This window comes from Lagenorhynchus albirostris, chromosome 12 (assembly GCF_949774975.1).
Source record: "Lagenorhynchus albirostris chromosome 12, mLagAlb1.1, whole genome shotgun sequence".
Taxonomy (NCBI): Eukaryota; Metazoa; Chordata; class Mammalia; order Artiodactyla; family Delphinidae; genus Lagenorhynchus; species Lagenorhynchus albirostris.
Window position 1 is genome coordinate 7214820 of NC_083106.1, and position 20538 is coordinate 7235357.

The 20538-nt window shown below is 38.2% G+C and overlaps 1 protein-coding gene across 5 annotated transcripts in view; it reads right to left on the bottom strand.

The window, feature by feature from the left end:
* Positions 1-20538, bottom strand: part of MAP3K4 (mitogen-activated protein kinase kinase kinase 4) — a 111810-nt gene that overhangs the window by 64135 nt on the left and 27137 nt on the right. For all 5 annotated transcript variants that reach the window (XM_060167841.1, XM_060167839.1, XM_060167840.1 and 2 more), the window contains exons 2-3: positions 14322-14512; positions 1359-2722 (exon numbers count right to left, since the gene is read on the bottom strand). In XM_060167841.1, coding sequence (XP_060023824.1) covers positions 1359-2722; positions 14322-14512 — 1555 coding nt within the window. The remainder of the gene's footprint in view (positions 1-1358; positions 2723-14321; positions 14513-20538) is intronic.

Genomic DNA, 20538 nt, shown 5'->3' on the forward strand with positions numbered 1-20538 from the left:
TAATAAATTCTTATTATAAAATAGTTATTCATGGACTAAGAGGGGAAAACATCACTTGCCCTAATAAAAGGTGTACATAAAAAATCATTCACAGAGTCAAAACACTGCTCAAAGAAAATTCAGTTTTGAGATTTCTAATCAAAATAATACTCAAAGTAAACTAACCTCTTAACAGCTACAAAGTATTGATTCATTCTGCAAACATCCTGCTATATTATGTGAACACCTGACCCCTTCTCCCAAGGGTTCATAATCTGGCCATCAGATTAAAACTTCAAATACTGCAAATTCGGGTTCTCTTCCGATGTTTCCCATCTTAAGGAATACCTTCAGTTTTATCATCTGACTCCATAGCAAGCCAGATTGTGTAATAAGCCCAAGTTTAAAAAAAGAAAAAGTATATACATATGTATGTATTTAGCTATTAAAATTTAGAATCACAGCCCTACTCAGGTAATTAGGGATCTCAAAGATCTGGGTGCTTTTGCTTTTAGCCAGATGAACATGCAAACTCACCACAACAGAAAAATTGCTTACACTCTTTCACTCTCAAGAACAATATCCAACCATTGCCCCTTTCTAGTTTTACCACCCTTAATGGTAAAGAATTTCTGAGATATAAAGCTATTAAAACCAAGTCTGTACTATTTTCAAATCAACTCCTCTACCAGACATATTCCTCTCACAAAAATCTTCTCATATCGAAACGTGTCTTTGATAATAATACTTCCCTTAAACTTCCAGCAACTACACTAAACACTGTAACCTTACCAAATAGTGTACTTTTCCCCTTTGATCATTCTTGGCCTTCTCTGTAATTCTTCTCTCTTTAAAATCCAGTGACCAAAACTGGACATGCAACTCAAAAGGAAGTAAGCTATTGCAAAGAATAGAGAAAGAACTATATGCATGACCTTGGATGCCATACTCATTTAAAAATATTTTAGCATCATGCTGACTTTTTACTGACTCATATTCAGCTTGTGGTCACCCATGATTATGGCTTTCTTCCCTCTTTATTTATATCGAGCCTGTCCTTCTCCATCCTATATTTAATCGTTGGATTTTTTTCCCTCCACACATTTAATTCACTCAGTTTCATACAGTTTTCACAGATCCACTTTCTCTTTTATCACAATGCTTTATAGAAACGTTTAAATCCTCAATTTATAATAACTACCATTTATGCCTGAAAAATATCAAGATTATGAACACAACTTTGTAAATCCGCTATACTTCAATTAAAAAAAAATCGAGACCATGAAAGTACATGTTACATATGACACAACATACATTGTAATTTACAAGTAATAGTGGAACTAAGAACAAGATCATACTATTGCCTACCGGAAACCTACCTCCACTGGACGGTCACTCTTTACCAGTGCTATACGTGCCCTTTGCAAGGAACCATCCATCAGCTTGTGAAGTCTTAAAATTAACTTTCTTAACCCCATCTGCTTCAGTGCTTTGTCTACAAATGGTCTATAAATAGAAGTCAGACAATGTCTACTAAAGCCTGCTTCTGTGCTGCAGTCTGGTGTTCCCCAGCCAACAGAATCGTCCTCAGATTCAAGCCTCTCGAGCTTCTTAGTTACGCAATCCGGTGACTGGATGTTGAAACTGTTGTCAGTGGGCTGCCTGGTTTCTGGTACCCTTGGATCAGAGATCTGTTCTCCTTCACTCTCGTCCGTACTGCTTTCCAACTCTTTCAATTCTCTTTCTGTGTCCTCACCCTCATCTTCGGGCTCATTGCCTTTGGATGGTCGTGGGGAAGGGATTTCAAACACTGGCCAGCCAATGTCGGATAAATTCTTGATGCCCAAAACAGTGCCCATAATCCTTAATTTCTGATTTAAGTCTTTTGTGATGTTTAACCACAAACAGAGTGCCTGCACCCTGTCCTGGAAGTCTTTTGCAGCGTATTTTTCATAGTCCTTTTGAAGAGCCTGCAACGATGGATAAAGTGCCTCTATGTACTCCAGCAGCTCCATTATCCGTTTGACCTGCTCAAATGACACCCTCTGGCGTTGGAGGTGCTCATGATATGTTGGGTAACCCACAACCTTTGTCCCATGAGGGGCTCTGCACTGCCCTTCTACCAAAGTGCCATTAAAACTAGCTCCATTTCTAACAAAGGCAAAGCTCCCATAATTAACTTTGAAAGTAAGGATTTCATTGATAATATCTGGGATGGCTTGACGGGCTGTATATAAAAAGAGGTCCTGGTCGTTAATGGTCCGTCCTGCATGCCAGGCTTGTAGCTCTAACCAGATCAGTTCATTAGATCGGTTAAACCAGAAAGCAGATGTATTTTCCTGTCCTCTTTGCTCCCTGTCCTTCTTCTTTGAGACTGAGGTAAGCTTTAGTAGAAGTCGTAGAGTTTCAAAAAATTTTAAGCGATCTGCTGGACAGTCAGTCCTAGAAGTCTGGCGTGCAGTTCTGGCTATTGGCATGGGCACAGACACCGGAAGCTTAGCATTGCTGCAGCCAAGACTGAGGTAAGGCTTATTGAGATCCACATCTGGAATTGATTTTTTGGGCAAAGACCCACCCACTGGGTCCAACATGAACGAGCACTGCACGTTCTTCTTATGATCCGGCTCCGTCGTTCTAAGAGCTGCTCGGACCTTTTTCTCCTGCTTATAGCTGTATTCTTCCACATTCTCCACAGTTTTTCCAGTGTCTTTATGTGAAGGTTGGTTTGGTGCATTCATTTTTTCTATTAAAAAAATAAGCAGAACATTATGTTACTCTGAAATATAAAGTTACTCTCAATATTTCAATGACTGATATTCACATGTATTTATATTTTCAGACTGTTATTGAACAAAATAATCATATCATATGCTGAAAATTAAGAGAATACACACATACACACAAAACATTTCTCTCTAAATCTTTACAAAGGTTTTACCCATTTTCCCTGTTACATAATACTTGCTATATTCTCTAATATTCTCCATTACTAACTTAAAACCATCTGCTTACCTCTCTACTACAAAGTGCAGTCATCCAGCTAGTCAAATCTTCACAAGTCATCACCTTAAACTCAAGAAGGGAGAAACAGTATGGCAGATCGGACAGAAACCTGATTTAGAGAACACATCCAATTCCTGCCTTTGCCATGAACTGAAGTATCAACTTAGAGCAAATCAGTTAAGTTTTCTGGGTTACTTTTCTCATTCATAAAATCAAGTAGATTGAGGAAAGACCACTTAAGGCACCTTAAGATTATTCTCATAAAACACTGAAAGACAGATAAGCAAAACTGTTTGCCTTAATTTATTCTATTCCTTGATTTCTTCTTTGCCGCAAGCAGGTGAACAATAACATTTTCAATTTGACGTTAGGGAAACTGAAGACATGTGGCCTAATTTAGTATCATTTGCCTCGCTTATTATACTGGCACATAAAGTCATTCAAAATTAATGCAAAGGAAGTGAACATCACGCTTGCCCTTCACGTAACTGTAAAAGGTTCTATTAACTTAATTCCCAAGCTTTGAGATGAACACACATCTTCCTTCCTGTTTGGCATTTCTGACACTAGGAACCACCCTACCTCACTGAAACCCCTTCAGTCTCTTGCTTTCTACACACAGCACTCTCAGGGTTCTCTTCCACCTTCTGAGTCCCTCCTCTTCAAATTCTCTCCTGGGAACTTGGCTCACTCCATTAAAAAGTTAATGCTTCTCAAAGCCCTTCTCTTAGGTCTTTTCTGTCTCACCTTCCCTCTCCCTGGGTGACCTCCTTCACACCCACGTCATACACTGATGATGCCCAAGCCTATAGCACTGTTCCCACGTCCCCTCTACACTCCAGGTATACTGTCTCATTGAATCTAGGACACACATTTTGTATTTTAACTTCTCTGAAATTAGAATATGTTTTATAATTATGGTGATATAAATAACTTTTAGGAATATATTCACTAATACATTTCATTTACATTTTCCTTTATATATATGCACAATAGTAATAAATGGTTTTTAAAAATCTATTATCTAAATATCAAGAAGTATAAAAGAGTTCTTTAAATAAAAATTAAAAATTCTAACTGTAAGAACACACTGTGTCATCAATTATAAGCATTTTTTTCTTAGTATATAATATTATAGTATGCCTTTAGATTTGATGAAAGAGTATATTTATACGGTTACAGACTAACATACCCAAAATCAATTCACCAAAGAAAATTTGTTTAAAACCAATGTATTTCCAAATCAATTTAAATTAAATTAGTTTTAAAATAAGGATTTTAAAACAAGTATTTCCAAGAGCACTTCCAACCTGATTTACATTATATTCAATTTCTTTTATGATCCATCAAAAAGGATTTTACTGTCTGTAAGGATTTGTGTTATATTTTAATATAAAACTATTATTACTATTATCTTTTAAATTAGCAATACTTTTTAAACAACAGAACTTTTATCTGTAGTTTTAATCTACTTTACTTCTAAATGTCTTAAAACGTTTTACACAGTCCATTCAGGAAATTTCTTCACTCAGAATGGCTATCATCAGAAACAGAACACATAACAAGTGTTGGCAAGGAGGTGGAGAGAAAGGAATCCTCATACACGCTGGTGGGAATGTAAATTGGTACAGCCACTATAGACGGTTTCTCAAAGAACTAAAAATAGAACTACCACTTGACCCAATAATTCCACTCCTGGATATACATATCCAAAAAAAACCCCAAAACACTAATTCAAAATGATACATGCACCCCGATATTCACAGCAGCATTATTTACAATTGCCGAGATACAGAATCAACCTCACTGTCCATCAACAGATAAATGGATAAAGAAGATGTAAAGAGTGTGTGTGTGTGTGTATGTGTGTGTGTACACATACATATCAATACATACAATGGAATACTACTCAGCCATAAAAAAATGAAATTTCACCATTTGCAGTAACATGGAAAGAGCTGGAGGGTATTATGCTAAGTGAAATAAGTCAGACAGAGAAAGACAAATACTGTGTGATATCACTTACATGTGGAATCTAAAAAGGACAACAAACTAGTGAATATAATAAAAAAGAAGCAGACTCACAGATACAGAGAACTAATGGTTACCAGTGGGGAGAAGGAAGCGGGGAGGGACAAGATAGGGTTAGGGGATGAGATACTAATTACTAGGTGTAAAATAAATAAGCTAGGGCTTCCCTGGTGGCGCAGTGTTTGAGAGTCCGCCTGCAGATGCAGGGGACACGGGTTTGTGCCCCGGTCCAGGAAGATCCCACATGCCACAGAGCGGCTGGGCCCGTGAGCCATGGCCGCTGAGCCTGCGCGTCCGGAGCCTATGCTCCGCAACGGGAGAGGCCACCACAGTTAGGGGCCCGCGTACCGAAAAAAATTAAAAAATAAAATAAATAAGCTACAACAATATACTATACAACACAGGGAATATAGCCAATATTTTACAATAACTATAAATGAAATGTAACCTTTAAAAATTGTGAATCACTATGTCATACATCTGAAACTTATATAATATTGTACATAAATTATACCTCAATAAAAATTTTTAAAAATTTTTTAAAAAGTCGAATTTTTTAAAAAAGAAAATTTTTCACAGTTTTATTGTTTCTAGCTACAAATACTTATCAATCCTCATTTATAAAAAAGGTGTCCAGGCCAGCCCTTTGCCTCCTCTTTGCTGTTTTGTTTAACTGTGTTCTTTACACTTTTATTAATATAGCACATATATATCACTCATTTGTACTTAGTAAAGCAATGGTTATTTGAAAGCAAAGCTAACAAGTACTTCCAAATTTAACTCCATTATATTTTATGTTTCAAGATATCAAATCATACTATACTTTCTTACTATGAAACGCAAAATGATATATACATGGTATCAGGGAGTAAGATTGGAGATAAAGATAATGAGTTTGTTTTGTAATATATTGAATTGGAGGTGCCTATGGGACATTCATGTAGAGATGTCTGTGGGTAACTAATATATGAGTCTTGAGCTCAGGAGAGAAATCCAGAGATATCAATTTGGAAATTATCAGTATATACAGATGTTGTTTAATACCAGGAGAGTACACAAGAATATCCAAGAAAAGTGTGCATAAGAGAGGCAACGCAGGCCTAGGAAAGAATGCTATATTAACTAATACGTGCATCCACGTGGTTCTGAGTCAGAGAAATCAAAAACTTATGTAACAAAAAACTATTTTGTTATCTTAGGGTTTAGGATTCTAAGAAGACTTTACAAAATGAATGTAGGGTAGCATTAGTGACCAAGGCCAAAGAACGTCTGTATATAATTTATAACTTAAAAGTAAGTGAACAGTGAAAAAGTATTACTTGCCTTATATGAATTATAAATGTTCTTCTAACCCATGATTTAAAGGTCCTAAGGGAAACAAAGGGTGAACTGAGAGTAGCTGGGATGACCTGAACAACACAGAAGACAGAGCTATGAACTTTAAGTCCAAATCTATGCTAAATTTACCACACAGCTAATAGTCAAAGCATGAAAATATCAAGAGATGAAGCTTCTGAGCCTTGATCTTTATTCCAACAATTAAAAGGACTTAAGGGGGGAAATGCCACAATCCCACTTTTCTGTATAAACAGAATCGAATCTTAGCAAGCTTAGAAACCTAACTTTTGTAGATTATACACAAATATTGTGAAGCCTATCTTACAGCATAAAAAATGGTATATTACACAATTTTCTGAAATTCTGTATTCAAAATTTTGGTTCAGTCTTTGGACCTACAATGTGTGTAAAGGAAAGCAAATGGGGAAAGGAGGAAGACGGGACAAAGAAGCTATTTTTTTTTTTCCAAAACAAAAAACCAAGTTGGTTTTTAAAAAAACACACAAATGGAAATAGGTACATCATTAAAATGACATAATTTAAATTTAAAATAGACTTAAGCCCCAGTCTAGCTACTGTGCAAAAAGAAAATACCAATCTTTGTTTGTTTAGTTTTCTGTTAATACTAAATCCCTCTGCAATGAACAGAAAGTCAAATACAGAGTTTCTGTAAAGGAGAATGGATCAAAAGTATAGAGAATGTTTTATACAAGTTCTAATTACAGTACTACAAAACTAGTTCATAATGACTTAAGACTAATGAACATCTGAGCTCTCAAGTGGCTATAAATTAAGTGGTACGACTTTGTAGTACTGTTAAAACAAACCTTCCAAGAAGTTACTGTTTCCTTTGGCCAATCACCAGTAACTCCTGCCAAATCAGAGAAACATGAAAGGAAAAGAACAAAAAATGTATAATGAAACTGAATGCAAACAAATGACAAGCAATATGGTTCACTTGTTTAAACAGATATAAGACAGTCAACTGACTTCCCCACAATTCACACCTAGAAACAGCTCTTTAGAGTATGTATAAAATGTATTTTTTATCAAGTCCTCGCAATTCTTACGTTCTTCCACACATGTATGTCAAACTCAAAACACTGGCCCTCCTCGATCTCTCAAATGAGAAAGCAGAAACAGGTATCTGCGCTTTACTTTAAATGTGAGATGATCTTTAGAGCAGTGATGTGCCAGGCTATCAATGTCAACAATCTGAAGGGACTTAGAGATCTTCTAATTCAAGGTTCTCAAACTTTAGTAAACATTGAGAATCACTCAGATTCTTGCTACAACGCAGATTCCTGGGCCCACTCCCAGTGTCTCGGATTCAACCTGGCTAGAATGACACCACATTTGGGAAAACCCTGCTCTATTCCAACACTGCTTTACCCACTTACGAGGTAAGGGCCTACAGAAATTGTCATCATCTTTACAACAACACTGTGACGGAGATTCCCGCAGAACGTGGACGGCCAGACACATGAGACATGTCGGGACAGGGATCCTAACCCATGTTTGTGCCGTCAACCACCTTTATGCCTGTCGAGCTGCTCACAGGGCAGGGCTGTCTGACTAAGGAAAGGTTAAGATGCTGAGTGCCATGAAAGACAGATTACAGTGGGCTAACCGATATGCGGAAGCTTTAACTAAGACCAGGTACTCGACTGAATGCCTTGAAGAATGGATTCATCTTAAATAAGGGTAGCAAGGAAGGCAAGAGAATAAACATACAAAAAGACACAAAAGCAGAAAAGAAGAGAGCCTGGCTGGAACAGTGAGTCTACATGTAGATGGGTAGGCTGGAAATATAAATTAGAACCTTGAAAGTCAGGCTGAGTTTGGATTAAAGAGCTGAAATATAGATTTAAGTCCACTCTAGTTCACAGAGAACATTTCTCTTACTATACAGATTGAATCTGATTTATCACCATTTTACCAGATCAATTTTATAGCAGTATTATATTAAAAAAAATAAAACTTGCTAATCTCACTATGTTAGCAAAAAATCACACACATTTACATACACACACACACACACCTTGAGATATTTGCTAATGACAGGGAGATTAATGTGTACATGTATATGCATACGTGTATATGCACACATGTATATGCCATATTACAGATGACTATCTCTGTGATCTGGCTCTCGCAGTATTACATTACTCCTGCAAAATGGGGCTGATAACGATTATGAGGCCGATTCACCCAGAAAAGGGCTTTGGCCTGGGTGTCTTCACTCTTGTTTAACCTACTGAAAACTATGAGATGGACTGGATTTACTTCCTTCTGCTAATTAAAAAGAACAAAAATTTAAGGATGAGGTAGTTTGCCTCTTCTTAAACCAGGCTTAAGGAGAAACAGCTACACATGGGTAGCTACACACTATGGTCCAAAATTTATCAAAATCTTAACTGCTGTAGTTTGGTAGTTATTTACCATTATCAAAAAAATATGATCTGAAGTAACACCATAGTTAAATTCTGTTACTCATCGAAGTATGAAATCAAGCCTGGTCGGTGAGTTAATTCAAGAGCTGAATGGTAGGTTACATCTGTCAGGGTGTCACACAGCTGGTATTTTTTAGGTAATAAAGAGCTAACTATCTTTACCTAGATATCATAACATTGTTATATATTTAATATTTAGCACAGCTTCTAAAAGCAGAAGTTAATGTTTTGAAAACAAAAATATCTTTAACATTCCCAGGGAAACAAAATCAGGAAAATACAAAAGTCAAATAAAATAATTTTAAACACATCTAAAGTCCATCAGTACAAAGAAATAAAACATTGTGGGCAGTGGTGACCTCACCTTTGTCCTACATCCCTAGGCCCCCTCCTCAGGCCTCCCCTATCTCAGACAACCACTAGGATACAAATTGTTTTGAACTTTCCCGTCTGTGGTTACCCACTTGCGTATTATGAAAGGAAATCACAATGAGTGACACGAGTCTTTCTGCAGAACTTCTCGTGTTTATTTGCAGGAACTTCTCTAAAGTCTAGTCCCAAAAGTGCATTTACTTGGGTCAAGGATATAACCAAGCTCAGTCTGAGTGTATTAACAAATTACTTCCACACAGGGATTGAGACAATTTACACTCACACCAGCCTCGTAAGAAAGCTGCCATCTCCTCATATCTTTGCTAGTATTTGATAATGCTCATCAGGGTGTAGTAAGTATTAGAAAGAAAACCACAGGCCCCAAATGGTGTCAGTCGCATGCTAAAAGCCCATGATGGCAAACCTGTATTTTATACGTTACTTCACTGCAGTTCCAACCTCTCCCAGAAATGTAGTTTTAATTGAACAGTCTAGAATTTTCTGGTCAATACCAATAAAGTAACCCAACAAGTAGGCCCTCTACAATCCCCCAGAGGAAGAGGTAATCTGCATGATAAAACCCCTGTCATCCCTCCCCACGCCCATAAAAAAAGATGTCTGGTCAAAAAATAATCCTTTCTTTTTTTTTTGCTAATAGCTCCCTTACTCCACCCTTTTTCCTATAAAATCCCTTCCATTTTTGCACAACCACTCAGAGCACCCTTCTAGTTGCTAGATGTAATGCTGCCTGATTCATAAATGAAGCCAATCAAATCTTCAAATTTACTTGGTTGAATTTTGCTTTTTAACATAAGGAATACATTTGGGTTTTGTCCAGGTTCCTGACACAGAGCTCCTAAAACCCTTGGAATTTTCTGACAGAAGTGTCTTTTTTATTCATAAGGAGCCCCGATCAATCACACCTCAATTTACACTAATGAGGCAACTTAAGGGATAAACATAAGTCAAGTGTGTTCCTGAGTTCTGTGAGCAGTTCTCTCATGGGAACCGTCAATTCATTACCAGTTGGTCAGAAGGTTGCCTGGTACTAAATTTCCAATTATAAAAAATAAGCCAATAACGACAGTCGTTGGTTATTTTGGGCCTAGGATAATAAGAATATTTAAAGAATCATATCCATATAATAGCTCATGACAATGGCTACCATCACTAAAGACAACAGTGTTAGTGGTCACTCTACCCACAGAACCGTGAGCACAATAAAATGGACGCTTTCATAACACTAAGCTTTGGGTGGTTGTCACACAGCAAAAGATAAGCAGAAAAACGAAAATATTATCGGTGATGTTAACTAAAAAGATGAGCTCAACTTTCACTGCAGTTCTAAAGTGAATCGTATGATTCAGGCAGCCTTTGCTTGTTGCAGAGAGAAAGAAATAATGCGTCAGTTCATATTTCCTTGGAAAGCTTTTAAAATAAATCTGGCCAATCTAATTAATTTTAAAAATCTCTTGAAAATACTGAGAGACCAATACACTATTATGATTGACAAATGACTTTGAAATACTGGTCTCCCTGACTCAGCCTTCAGGCCACAGCACAAATGTCACTTGTTCCAGCAGTCTTCCCAAGCCCAGGTCTGCTCGATCCCCTCCTGTGGGCACCCACAGAAGCCCCCCTCTCTCCCCTCCACCCCAGCTCTACCACACAAGATGGGAATGCCTGCTCATCTCTGTGGTTCCTGCTGGAGACGAGCAAGGGCTTATCGATCATCTAACGCAATACCCGCCTACGGAGTCACTGAAGTTGCGAGTCAAGGGAAAGAATGAAGGAGAAATAAGGGAGGAATGGAAGGGAGGAAGGAAAAAGGGGATGCGAAGAGGAGGCAGAAGAAAGGAAAGAGAGGTAAAGGCAAAAGGAAAGGGAGAGAGGTGAGGAAAGAAAGCCCCAGAGAAAAAGTAACTATGATGGCAACATACAGAGTGAGAAGAAGAAAGGGGGCTAGGAAGAGCTACAAGAAACGGATAAGCCAGACAGGACTGACCCAGGCTGCAGTCCCAACTCCATACCTTGGTAACTATGTGACTCAAGACTTAGTGTCCTGAAAGGAGGGGCACCAATTAATAAGGGTACAGTCAATGATATAATTATTTAATTCTACTTTGAAATTTAAGGCAAGTAGTGAGAAAGAAACCTTTAGCTCACAATAATAATGACAGCTAGTAGTTACTGAACATAAAACCCTCACAACACCGTAAGGCAGATTACCTCACAGATAAAGAAAATGAGACACGGAGGCGGCACATACAGAAGGTGGTAGAACCAGGATGGGAATCCAGGCAATCCGGCAACCAAGTGTGTGCTCCGGTCCACCATGCTCTGCTGCTGCAGCCGGCGAGTTCTCGAGTACTGTTTGTTCCACCAGCTCAACACAAACACGCCATCACCAAAACAGTAACATGACCCACTGCCCAACACGGTTGCTTCATTTCCATCGTTTTTTGGTGTTCATGAACAAGAATGTTGACAAAAACAGTTCACCAGACAGCAAACACACTGCTTTCTAGTATATGCATGACTGGGACAGTTAAAACTACAAGCCCTAGAAACTCTCTGTGTCATGTCCTCAACCATAAATTGAATAATAATATATAGAACCTACATCTCATTGGGCTATCACTATATTTAAAAGATAACTCTTTTGACGAGCTCAGCAGTGCTTAGGTAAGCACTCAAGAACTGTGAGTGATAACCGGGCAAATGTTGCTACAAATGATTCAGCAGCCATTAAAATGAACAGCACAGGTTATTCTATGGCACAGAAAGTTCATGAGTCATTAAAATGGAAAAGGAAGCCAGCTATAAAATAGTAAAAATAGTATGATATCATATCACAACACAAATATATGCAAGTAAAGAGACCACAAGGCAAAGATGGTAAAAGCTGTTATTTCTGCATATTGGGTTTATGGGTATTTTTCTTTCTTTTTGTCAGTATTTTCTAAACTCCCTACGACAAACATGTAATCTTTTGCAATAAGAAAAAACATAAGTTGTTAGGAACTTTGGTGCCCTAGGTCTGCTGATAGATAGCTACAAATCCAAATGTTTATAAGCACTCTTTCTTCACCTGCAAAATGGCAGGAATTAACGTGGTCTCTGAGACCCCTTCCAGATCTAAAATTCTGTAATTTTATGAAATAAACAACTGAAAGAAGTTGAGGAGGAAAAGAAACAACCTTCCCTCTTCCTTCTAATTCTGACACAGCCCAGAAGGACAGCAGAGCTCAACAAGTATACAGCGACGGGTTTTCTGACTGATTACTAAAGACATACAGTCATGTCAAGTACCACATTCAGAGAAGCTTAACCCCTGCTGCTTGCACTGGGAAAAAAGTCCAAACTGAGGACCAGGAGAACTAGTTCTAAAATTATTCCTGGGAGTTCCCGGTGGTCCAGTGGTTAGGACTCTGCGTTCTCACTGCCGAGGGCCCAGGTTCAATCCCTGGTCAGGGAAGTAAGATCCCACAAGCTGTGTGGCATGGCCAAAAAATAAAAATAGTACCTAAAATTAGTCCTGCCACTATCTCAAGCCTTCTGGCCTTAAGAAGTTGCTTTAAAACCCTGGGCCTCACTTTCTCAATCTATAAAATGGGGGGACTGTGTTCTCAACTCTGGTTCTAAAATAGTATGAACAAGTGAAGACAAAGCAGATATCCTACTGGCATCATCGCATTTCACCACCACGAAGCAAATATGTATTAACTAATATTGGTTCAGTAGATGCTGCTTCAAAAGGAACTTCTGTAGGCATTTGAGAAATTTCTTTGAGAAAATGGAAAAGGATTGATTTTAAAGATAATATATTGCGATGGAAAGCTATTACTTTCCAACGAGGGTAAATACAGATCATAGGTTAACATCTTACTACAAATACAGTTTTAAAAGAAAGTAAAAAAAAATCATCTTCCCTGTGGGAAAGAAACACTATTTATTACTTAGGAATTCCTCCTTGGATAAGACTTCACTCAAGCAAATAAGTACAATAAAGTCCATTTCTCTTACCCTTCTTCTTTCTTGAGGAAGGGCTATGATAGGAACACAGAATGAACTTTCCGACATTAACCATGAGAGATCAATGTGTGGAAGAAATGTGTGGGAAAGGGAAAGAGAGGAACAAAATGAGCTAAAGAAAGGGAGAAATGGAAATGAGTCTCTTTTCAGTAGGGAGAACATCTGATAAGGGGAAATTTCTCAGAGGAGATAAAGAATGATATCCCTATCTTGCACAGTAATAGGTAGATATATTCTAGGAAACTATGAGATCAGTTTCAGGACAAGTGGTTTGCTGAAATTAACAGAGAAATTTTAAAACCGTAAGGCTTCAGTGACCTGAGGTTCCATGCCAGAAAGCAGGTACAAGGAAGCAGGTCAGCATGATTCAGTTCCTCTGCCTCAGAACAGAACAGCTGTGACGCGCTCAGAGGAAGGAAGAAATGAAAACAGAGAACAGTCTCAGGAGCAGGAACAGCTTCTAGGAGCAGAACACTATCTGGGCTTTGGGATTCCAAACAGAAAGAAAAGTACAACACAGATTCTGTGCGTGATTATAAGGTGGGATACCATCCAGGCCCTGTGCTTAGTGGGAACGAGGGCCATGTACATGAGGGCAGCATCATGGTCACCGGCAGAGCACAGGTCTCAGGCCGCCTAGGGAATCCTGGGGAAGAAAGCCTGGCCCTGCCTCTCCCAAAGTGCCCAATACATCATGTCAGGAAGACAGAATCTAGAAGTTTCAGCCTAAGAGATTCAAAGAATAAAAGAAGGCCACCTATCCCGTACACCAGCAGCCATCCTGGACAGGCACGCTGATTCATCCACGTTTGTCCTCTTCCACGTCCTAAAAGGAATGCAAAGGCCTCACACACTGACTTTAACAATTACAATTACAAACCTTTCTATCTCTGGAGAATTATTTTCTCTTTTATTAACAATATTGCTAAGGGTGATAATTCAAATATTTAAAAATAAAACTTTAAGGCAGCATAAAATCAAATTTAAAAAAAGAGGAATAACTAACATTATTGTAGAAAAAGCATCTATCAATAGTTACATGTTACATACAGATTACATACCAACCATGCCACGCCCCCTCAAATGTATCGTTTTACGCACAAGACTTACCTTTCACATTAGCTCGACTGGTGGGCCGCCCTACATTATTCCTCTGGTGTTTGGTTGACAGACGCTTCCTCTGCCGAGGCGTGCTGGGGGGAGAGGGACCGTAAAGGTTCTCTGTATTTGTTTCATCTGAAAAGTCCTCAGGATCAGACTCAGAATTCTTACAAGCTGAATCTCCCAATGCGCACTCTTGTCTATGGAGCACAACAAGCAGAGAAAACATTCAGGAACGTATGAAGGGAATTCAAATTTCAATGACTTAAAATTTCTTTTAAAAACTCTCCATAACACTTCTCTGTGGATATGTCTCTTCCTCAACCTTGTAATCTTTCTCCTCTATCTGTACTTGTAGAAACTCATGAAGAGAACATAACGACCGTGTTCCTGCTCTCACCACGAATAAAGAGAACTGATGTGCAGTTCCTGTTGTTTAGAGAATTCTTTCTAACATAAATGAAGTTTAAAACTAAAAACTTAAGGATCAGGGGAAAAAGAGCAAAGGACTAGAAGATACAAATCAACAGAACTAAGCATCACTTACGTGATAGTTGGTGACAAGCTTAACTGCTGAGTGGGCAACTCTTGCCCTGACGTCAGAGTCCCACTGCTTTCGCTTTGTGAAGCACACAGAACAGAAAGCATGACCTGAGCAGCAAAGCAGAGAGCACTGATGACATGTGGTAGGTCAGGGTTTCTGTGTTCTCTGATAAACACTTCAGGGCAGCACTCAGGTTAGGGAAGTTGAAAACTTCCCCAATATGGGAAAGGAAATAGTCAATCAAGTCCAGGAAGCACAGAGAGTCCCATACAGGATAAATCCAAGGAGAAACATGCCAAGACACATATTAATCAAACTATCAAACATTAAATTCAAAGAAAAAATGTTAAAAGCAGCAAGGGAAAAGTAACAAATAACATGCAAGGGAATCCCCATAAGGTTAACAGCTGATCTTTCAGCAGAAACTCTGCAAGCCAGAAGCGAGTGGCAGGACATTATTTAAAGTGATGAAAGGGAAAAACCTACAACCAAGATTACTCTACCCAGCAAGAATCTCATTCAGATTCGACGGAGAAATTAAAACATTTACAGACAAGCAAAAGCTAAGAAAATTCAGCACCACCAAACCAGCTTTACAACAAATGCTAAAGGAACTTCTCTAGGCAGGAAACACAAGAGAAGGAAAAGACCTACAATAACAAACCCAAAACAATTAAGAAAATGGTAATAGGAATATACATATTGATAACTACCTTAAATGTAAATGGATTAAATGCTCCAACCTAAAGACACAGACTGACTGAATGGATTAAAAAACAAGACCCGTATATATGCTGTCTACAAGAGACACACTTCAGTCCTAGAGACACATACAGACAGAAAGTGAGGAGATGGAAAAAGATATTCCATGCAAATGGAAATCAAAAGAAAGCTGGAGTAGCAATTCTCATATCACACAAAATAGACTTTAAAATAAAGACTGTTACAAGAGACAAAGAAGGACGCCACATAATGATCAATCCAAGAAGAAGATATAACAATTGTAAATATTTATGCACCCAACATAGGAGCACCTCAATACATAAGGCAAATGCTAACAGCCATTAAAGGGGAAATCGACACAATCATAGCAGGGGACTTTAACACCCCACTTTCTCCAATGGACAGATCATCCAAAATGAAAATAAATAAGGAAACACAAGCTTTAAATGATACATTAAACAAGATGGACTTAACTGATATTTTTAGGACTTTCCACCCAAAAACAACAGAATACACTTTCTTCTCAAGTGCTCATGGAACATTCTCCAGGACAGATCATATCTTGGGTCACAAATCAAGCCCTGGTAAATTTAAGAAAACTAAAATCGTATCAAGTATCTTTTTGGACCACAACACTATGAGACTAGATATCAATTATAGGAATAAATCTGTAAAAAATACGAACACGGACTTCCCTGGTGGTCCAGTGGCTAACACTCTGCGCTCCCAATGCAGGGGGCCCAGGTTCAATCCCTGGTCCAGGAACTAGATCCCACATGCCTCAACTAAGACCCGGTGCAGCCCAAAAAAAAAATACAAACACATGGAAGCTAAACAATACACTACTAAATAACCAAGAGATAGCTGAAGAAATCAAAGAGGAAATCAAAAAATACCCAGAAAAAAATGACAATGAAACACAACGACCCAAAACCTATGGGATACAGTAAAAGCAGTTCTAAGAGGGAAGTTTACAGCAATACAAACCTACCTCAAGAAACAGGAAACAATGCAAATAAACAACCTAACCTTATACCTAAAGCAATTAGAGAAAGAAGAACAAAAAACCCCAAAGTTAGCAGAAGGAAAGAAATCACAAAGATCAGATCAGAAATAAATGAAAAAGAAATGAAGGAAAGGATAGCAAAGATCACTAAAACTAAAAGCTGGTTCTTTGAGAAGATAAACAAAATTGATAAACCTTTAGCCAGACTCATCAAGAGGGAGAAGACTCAAGTCAATAGAATTAGAAATGAAAAAGGAGAAGTAACAACTGACACTGAAGAAATACAAATGCTCATGAGAGATCACTACAAGCAGCTATATACCAATAAAATGGACAACCTGGAAGAAATGGACAAATTCTTATAAAAGCACAACCTTCCAAGAGTGAACTGGGAAGAAATAGAAAATATAAACAGACCAATCACAAGCAATGAAATTGAAACTCTGATTAAAAATCTTCCAACAGGGCTTCCCTGGTGGCACAGTGGTTGAGAGTCCCCCTGCCAGTGCAGGGGACACGGGTTCATGCCCCGGTCCGGGAAGATCCCACATGCCACAGAGCGGCTGGGCCCGTGAGCCATGGCCACTGAGCCTGCGTATCCGGAGTCTGTGCTCCACAATGGGAGAGGCCACAACAGTGAGAGGCCCTCGAAACGCAAAAAAAAAAAAAAAAATCTTCCAACAAACAAAAGCCCAGGACCAGATGGCTTCACAGGTGAATTCTATCAAACATTTAAAGAAGAGCTCACACCCATCCTCTCAAACTCTTCCAAAATATAGCAGAGGGAGGAACACTCCCAAACTCATTCTATGAGGCCACCATCACCCTGATACCCAAACCAGACAAAGATGTCACAAAAAAAGAAAACTACAGGCCAATATCACTGATGAACATAGATGCAAAAATCCTCAACAAAATACTACCAAACAGAATCCAACAGCACATTAAAAGGATCATACACCATGATCAAGTGGGGTGTATCCCAAATGCAAGGATTCTTCAGTATACACAAATCAATCAATGTGATAAACCATATTAACAAATTGAAGAATAAAAACCATATGATCAACTTAATAGATACAGAAAAAGCTTTTGACAAAATTCAACACCCATTTATGGTTAAAAACCCTCCAGAAAGTAGGCATAGAGGGAACTTACCTCAACATAATAAAGGCTATATATGACAAACCCACAGCCAACATCATTCTCAATGGTGAAAAACTGAAACCATTTCCACTAAGATCAGGAAAAAGACAAGATTGCCCGCTCTCACCACTATTATACAAAATAGTTTTGGAAGTTTTAGCCACAGCAATCAGAGAAGAAAAAGAAATAAAAGGAATCCAAATCGGAAAAGAAGAAGTAAAACTGTCACTGTTTGCAGATGACATGATACTATACCTAGAGAATCCTAAAGATGCTACCAGAAAACTACTAGAGCTAATCAATGAATTTGCTAAAGTAGCAGGATACAAAATTAATGCACAGAAATCTCTTGCATGCCTATACACTAATGATGAAAAATCTGAAACAGAAATTAAGGAACCTCTCCCATTTACCACTGCAACAAGAAGAATAAAATACCTAGGAATAAACCTACCTAAGGAGACAAAAGACCTGTATGCAGAAAACTATAAGACACTGATGAAAGAAATTAAAGATGATACAAACAGATGGAGAGATATACCATGTTCTTGGATTGGAAGAATCAACACTGTGAAAATGACTGCACTACCCAAAGCAATCTACAGATTCATTGCAATCACTATCAAACTACAAATGGCAACTTTCACAGAACTAGAACAAAAAATTTCACTATTTGTATGGAAACACAAAAGACCCTGAATAGCCAAAGCAATGTGGAGAAAGAAAAATGGAGCTGGAGGAATCAGGCTCCCTGACTACAGACTACACTCCAAAGCTACAGTAATCAAGACAGTATGATACTGGCACAAAAACAGAAATACAGATCAATGGAACAGGATAGAAAGCCCAGAGGTAAACTCACACACATAGGTCACCTTATTTTTGACAAAAGGAGGCAAGAATATACAACAGAGAAAAGACAGCCTCTTCAATAAGTGATGCTGGGAAAACTGGACAGCTACATATAAAAGAATGAAATTAGAACGTTCCTTAACACCACACACAAAAATAAACCCAAAATGGGTTAAAGACCGAAATGTAAGGCCAGACACTATAAAACTCTTAGAGGAAAACATAGGAAGAACACTTCATGACATAAATCGCAGCAATATCCTTTTTGACCCACCTCCTACAGAAATGGAAATAAAAACAAAAATAAATGGGACCTAATGAAACTTAAAAGCTTTTGCACAGCAAAGGAAAGCAAAAATAAGATGAAAAGACAACCCTCAGAATGGGAGAAAATATTTGCAAATGAAGCAACTGACAAAAGATTAATATCCAAAATATATAAGCAGCTCATGCAGCTGAATATCAAAAAAACAAACAACCCAATCCAAAAATGGGTGGAAAACCTAAATAGACAATTCTCCAAAGAAGATATACAGATTGCCAACAAACACATGAAAGGATGCTCAATATCACTAATTAGTAGAGAAATGCAAATCAAAACTACAATGAGGTATCACCTCACGCTGGCCAGAATGGCCATCATCAAAAAATCTGCAAACAATAAATGCTGGAGAGGGTGTAGAGAAAAGGGAACCCTCTTGCACTGTTGGTGGAAATTTAAATTGATACACCCACTGTGGAGAACAGTATGGAGTTTCCTTAAAAAACTAAAAATAGAACTACCATATGACCCAGCAATCCTACTACCAGACATATACCCTGAGAAAACCATAATTCAAAAAGAGTCATGTACCACAATGTTCACTGAAGCTCTATTTACAATAGCCAGGACACGGAAACAACCTAAGTGTCCACTGACAGATGAATGGATAAAGAAGATGTGGCACATACATACAATGGAATATTACTCAGCCATAAAAAGAAACGAAATTGAGTTATCTGTAGTGAGGTGGATGGACCTAGAGACTGTCATACAGAGTGAAGTAAGTCCGAAAGAGAAAAACAAATACCGTATGCTAGCACATATATATGGAATCTAAAAAAAAAAAGATTCTGAAGAACCTAGGGGCAGGACAGGAAAAAAAGATGCAGACGTGGAGAATGGACTTGAGGACATGGCCGGGGGAAGGGTAAGCTGGGATGAAGTGAGAGAGTGGCATGGACATATATACACTACCAAATGTAAAACAGATAGCTAGTGGGAAGCTGCTGCATAGCACAGGGAGATCAGCTCGGTGCTTAGTGACCAACTAGAGGGGTGGGATAGGGAGGGTGGGAGGGAGAGGCAAGAGGGAGGGGATATGGGGATATATGTATACATATAGCTGATTCACTTTGTTATACAGCAGAAACTAACACAACATTGTAAAGCAAATATACTCCAATAAAGTTGTTTGAAAAAAAAAAAGCAGCCTGAGAAAAACAACTTAGTTTGGAAGCTTTAGCTAAGAAACAATACATAATGGGGGGAGGGGTAGGAAGAGAAATCAAGCTAAAGTTTATTCCTTTAAAAAAAAAACCATTTAGACACAAAATCTAGGAAAATAAATACTAGTTGTAAGCTCAAGAGAACTTGCATCATTTCAATTAACTAACCAAAAGCATCCAAAACCTCATTCTGTATCAGCTCATGTGAGATGAGCTAATGTGGTCAGTTGACTGGTTCAGAATGTTCCCATGGATACCAATTATTTTGGATGGGGAAAGTAGTACAAGGTCTACATCAGCTGCCCTGAAACATTTTTCTTACTTGTGTTTGAAAACATACAAATGTGAAATGTCTTTCTGGTACTAAACTTCTGACAGTCACAGAAAACAATGTTGCATTCTTTTAAAATAAAACTTTGCTCAAGTACCCTTCACTTGACATAGAATCCGGTCTAAGAAAAGCATGT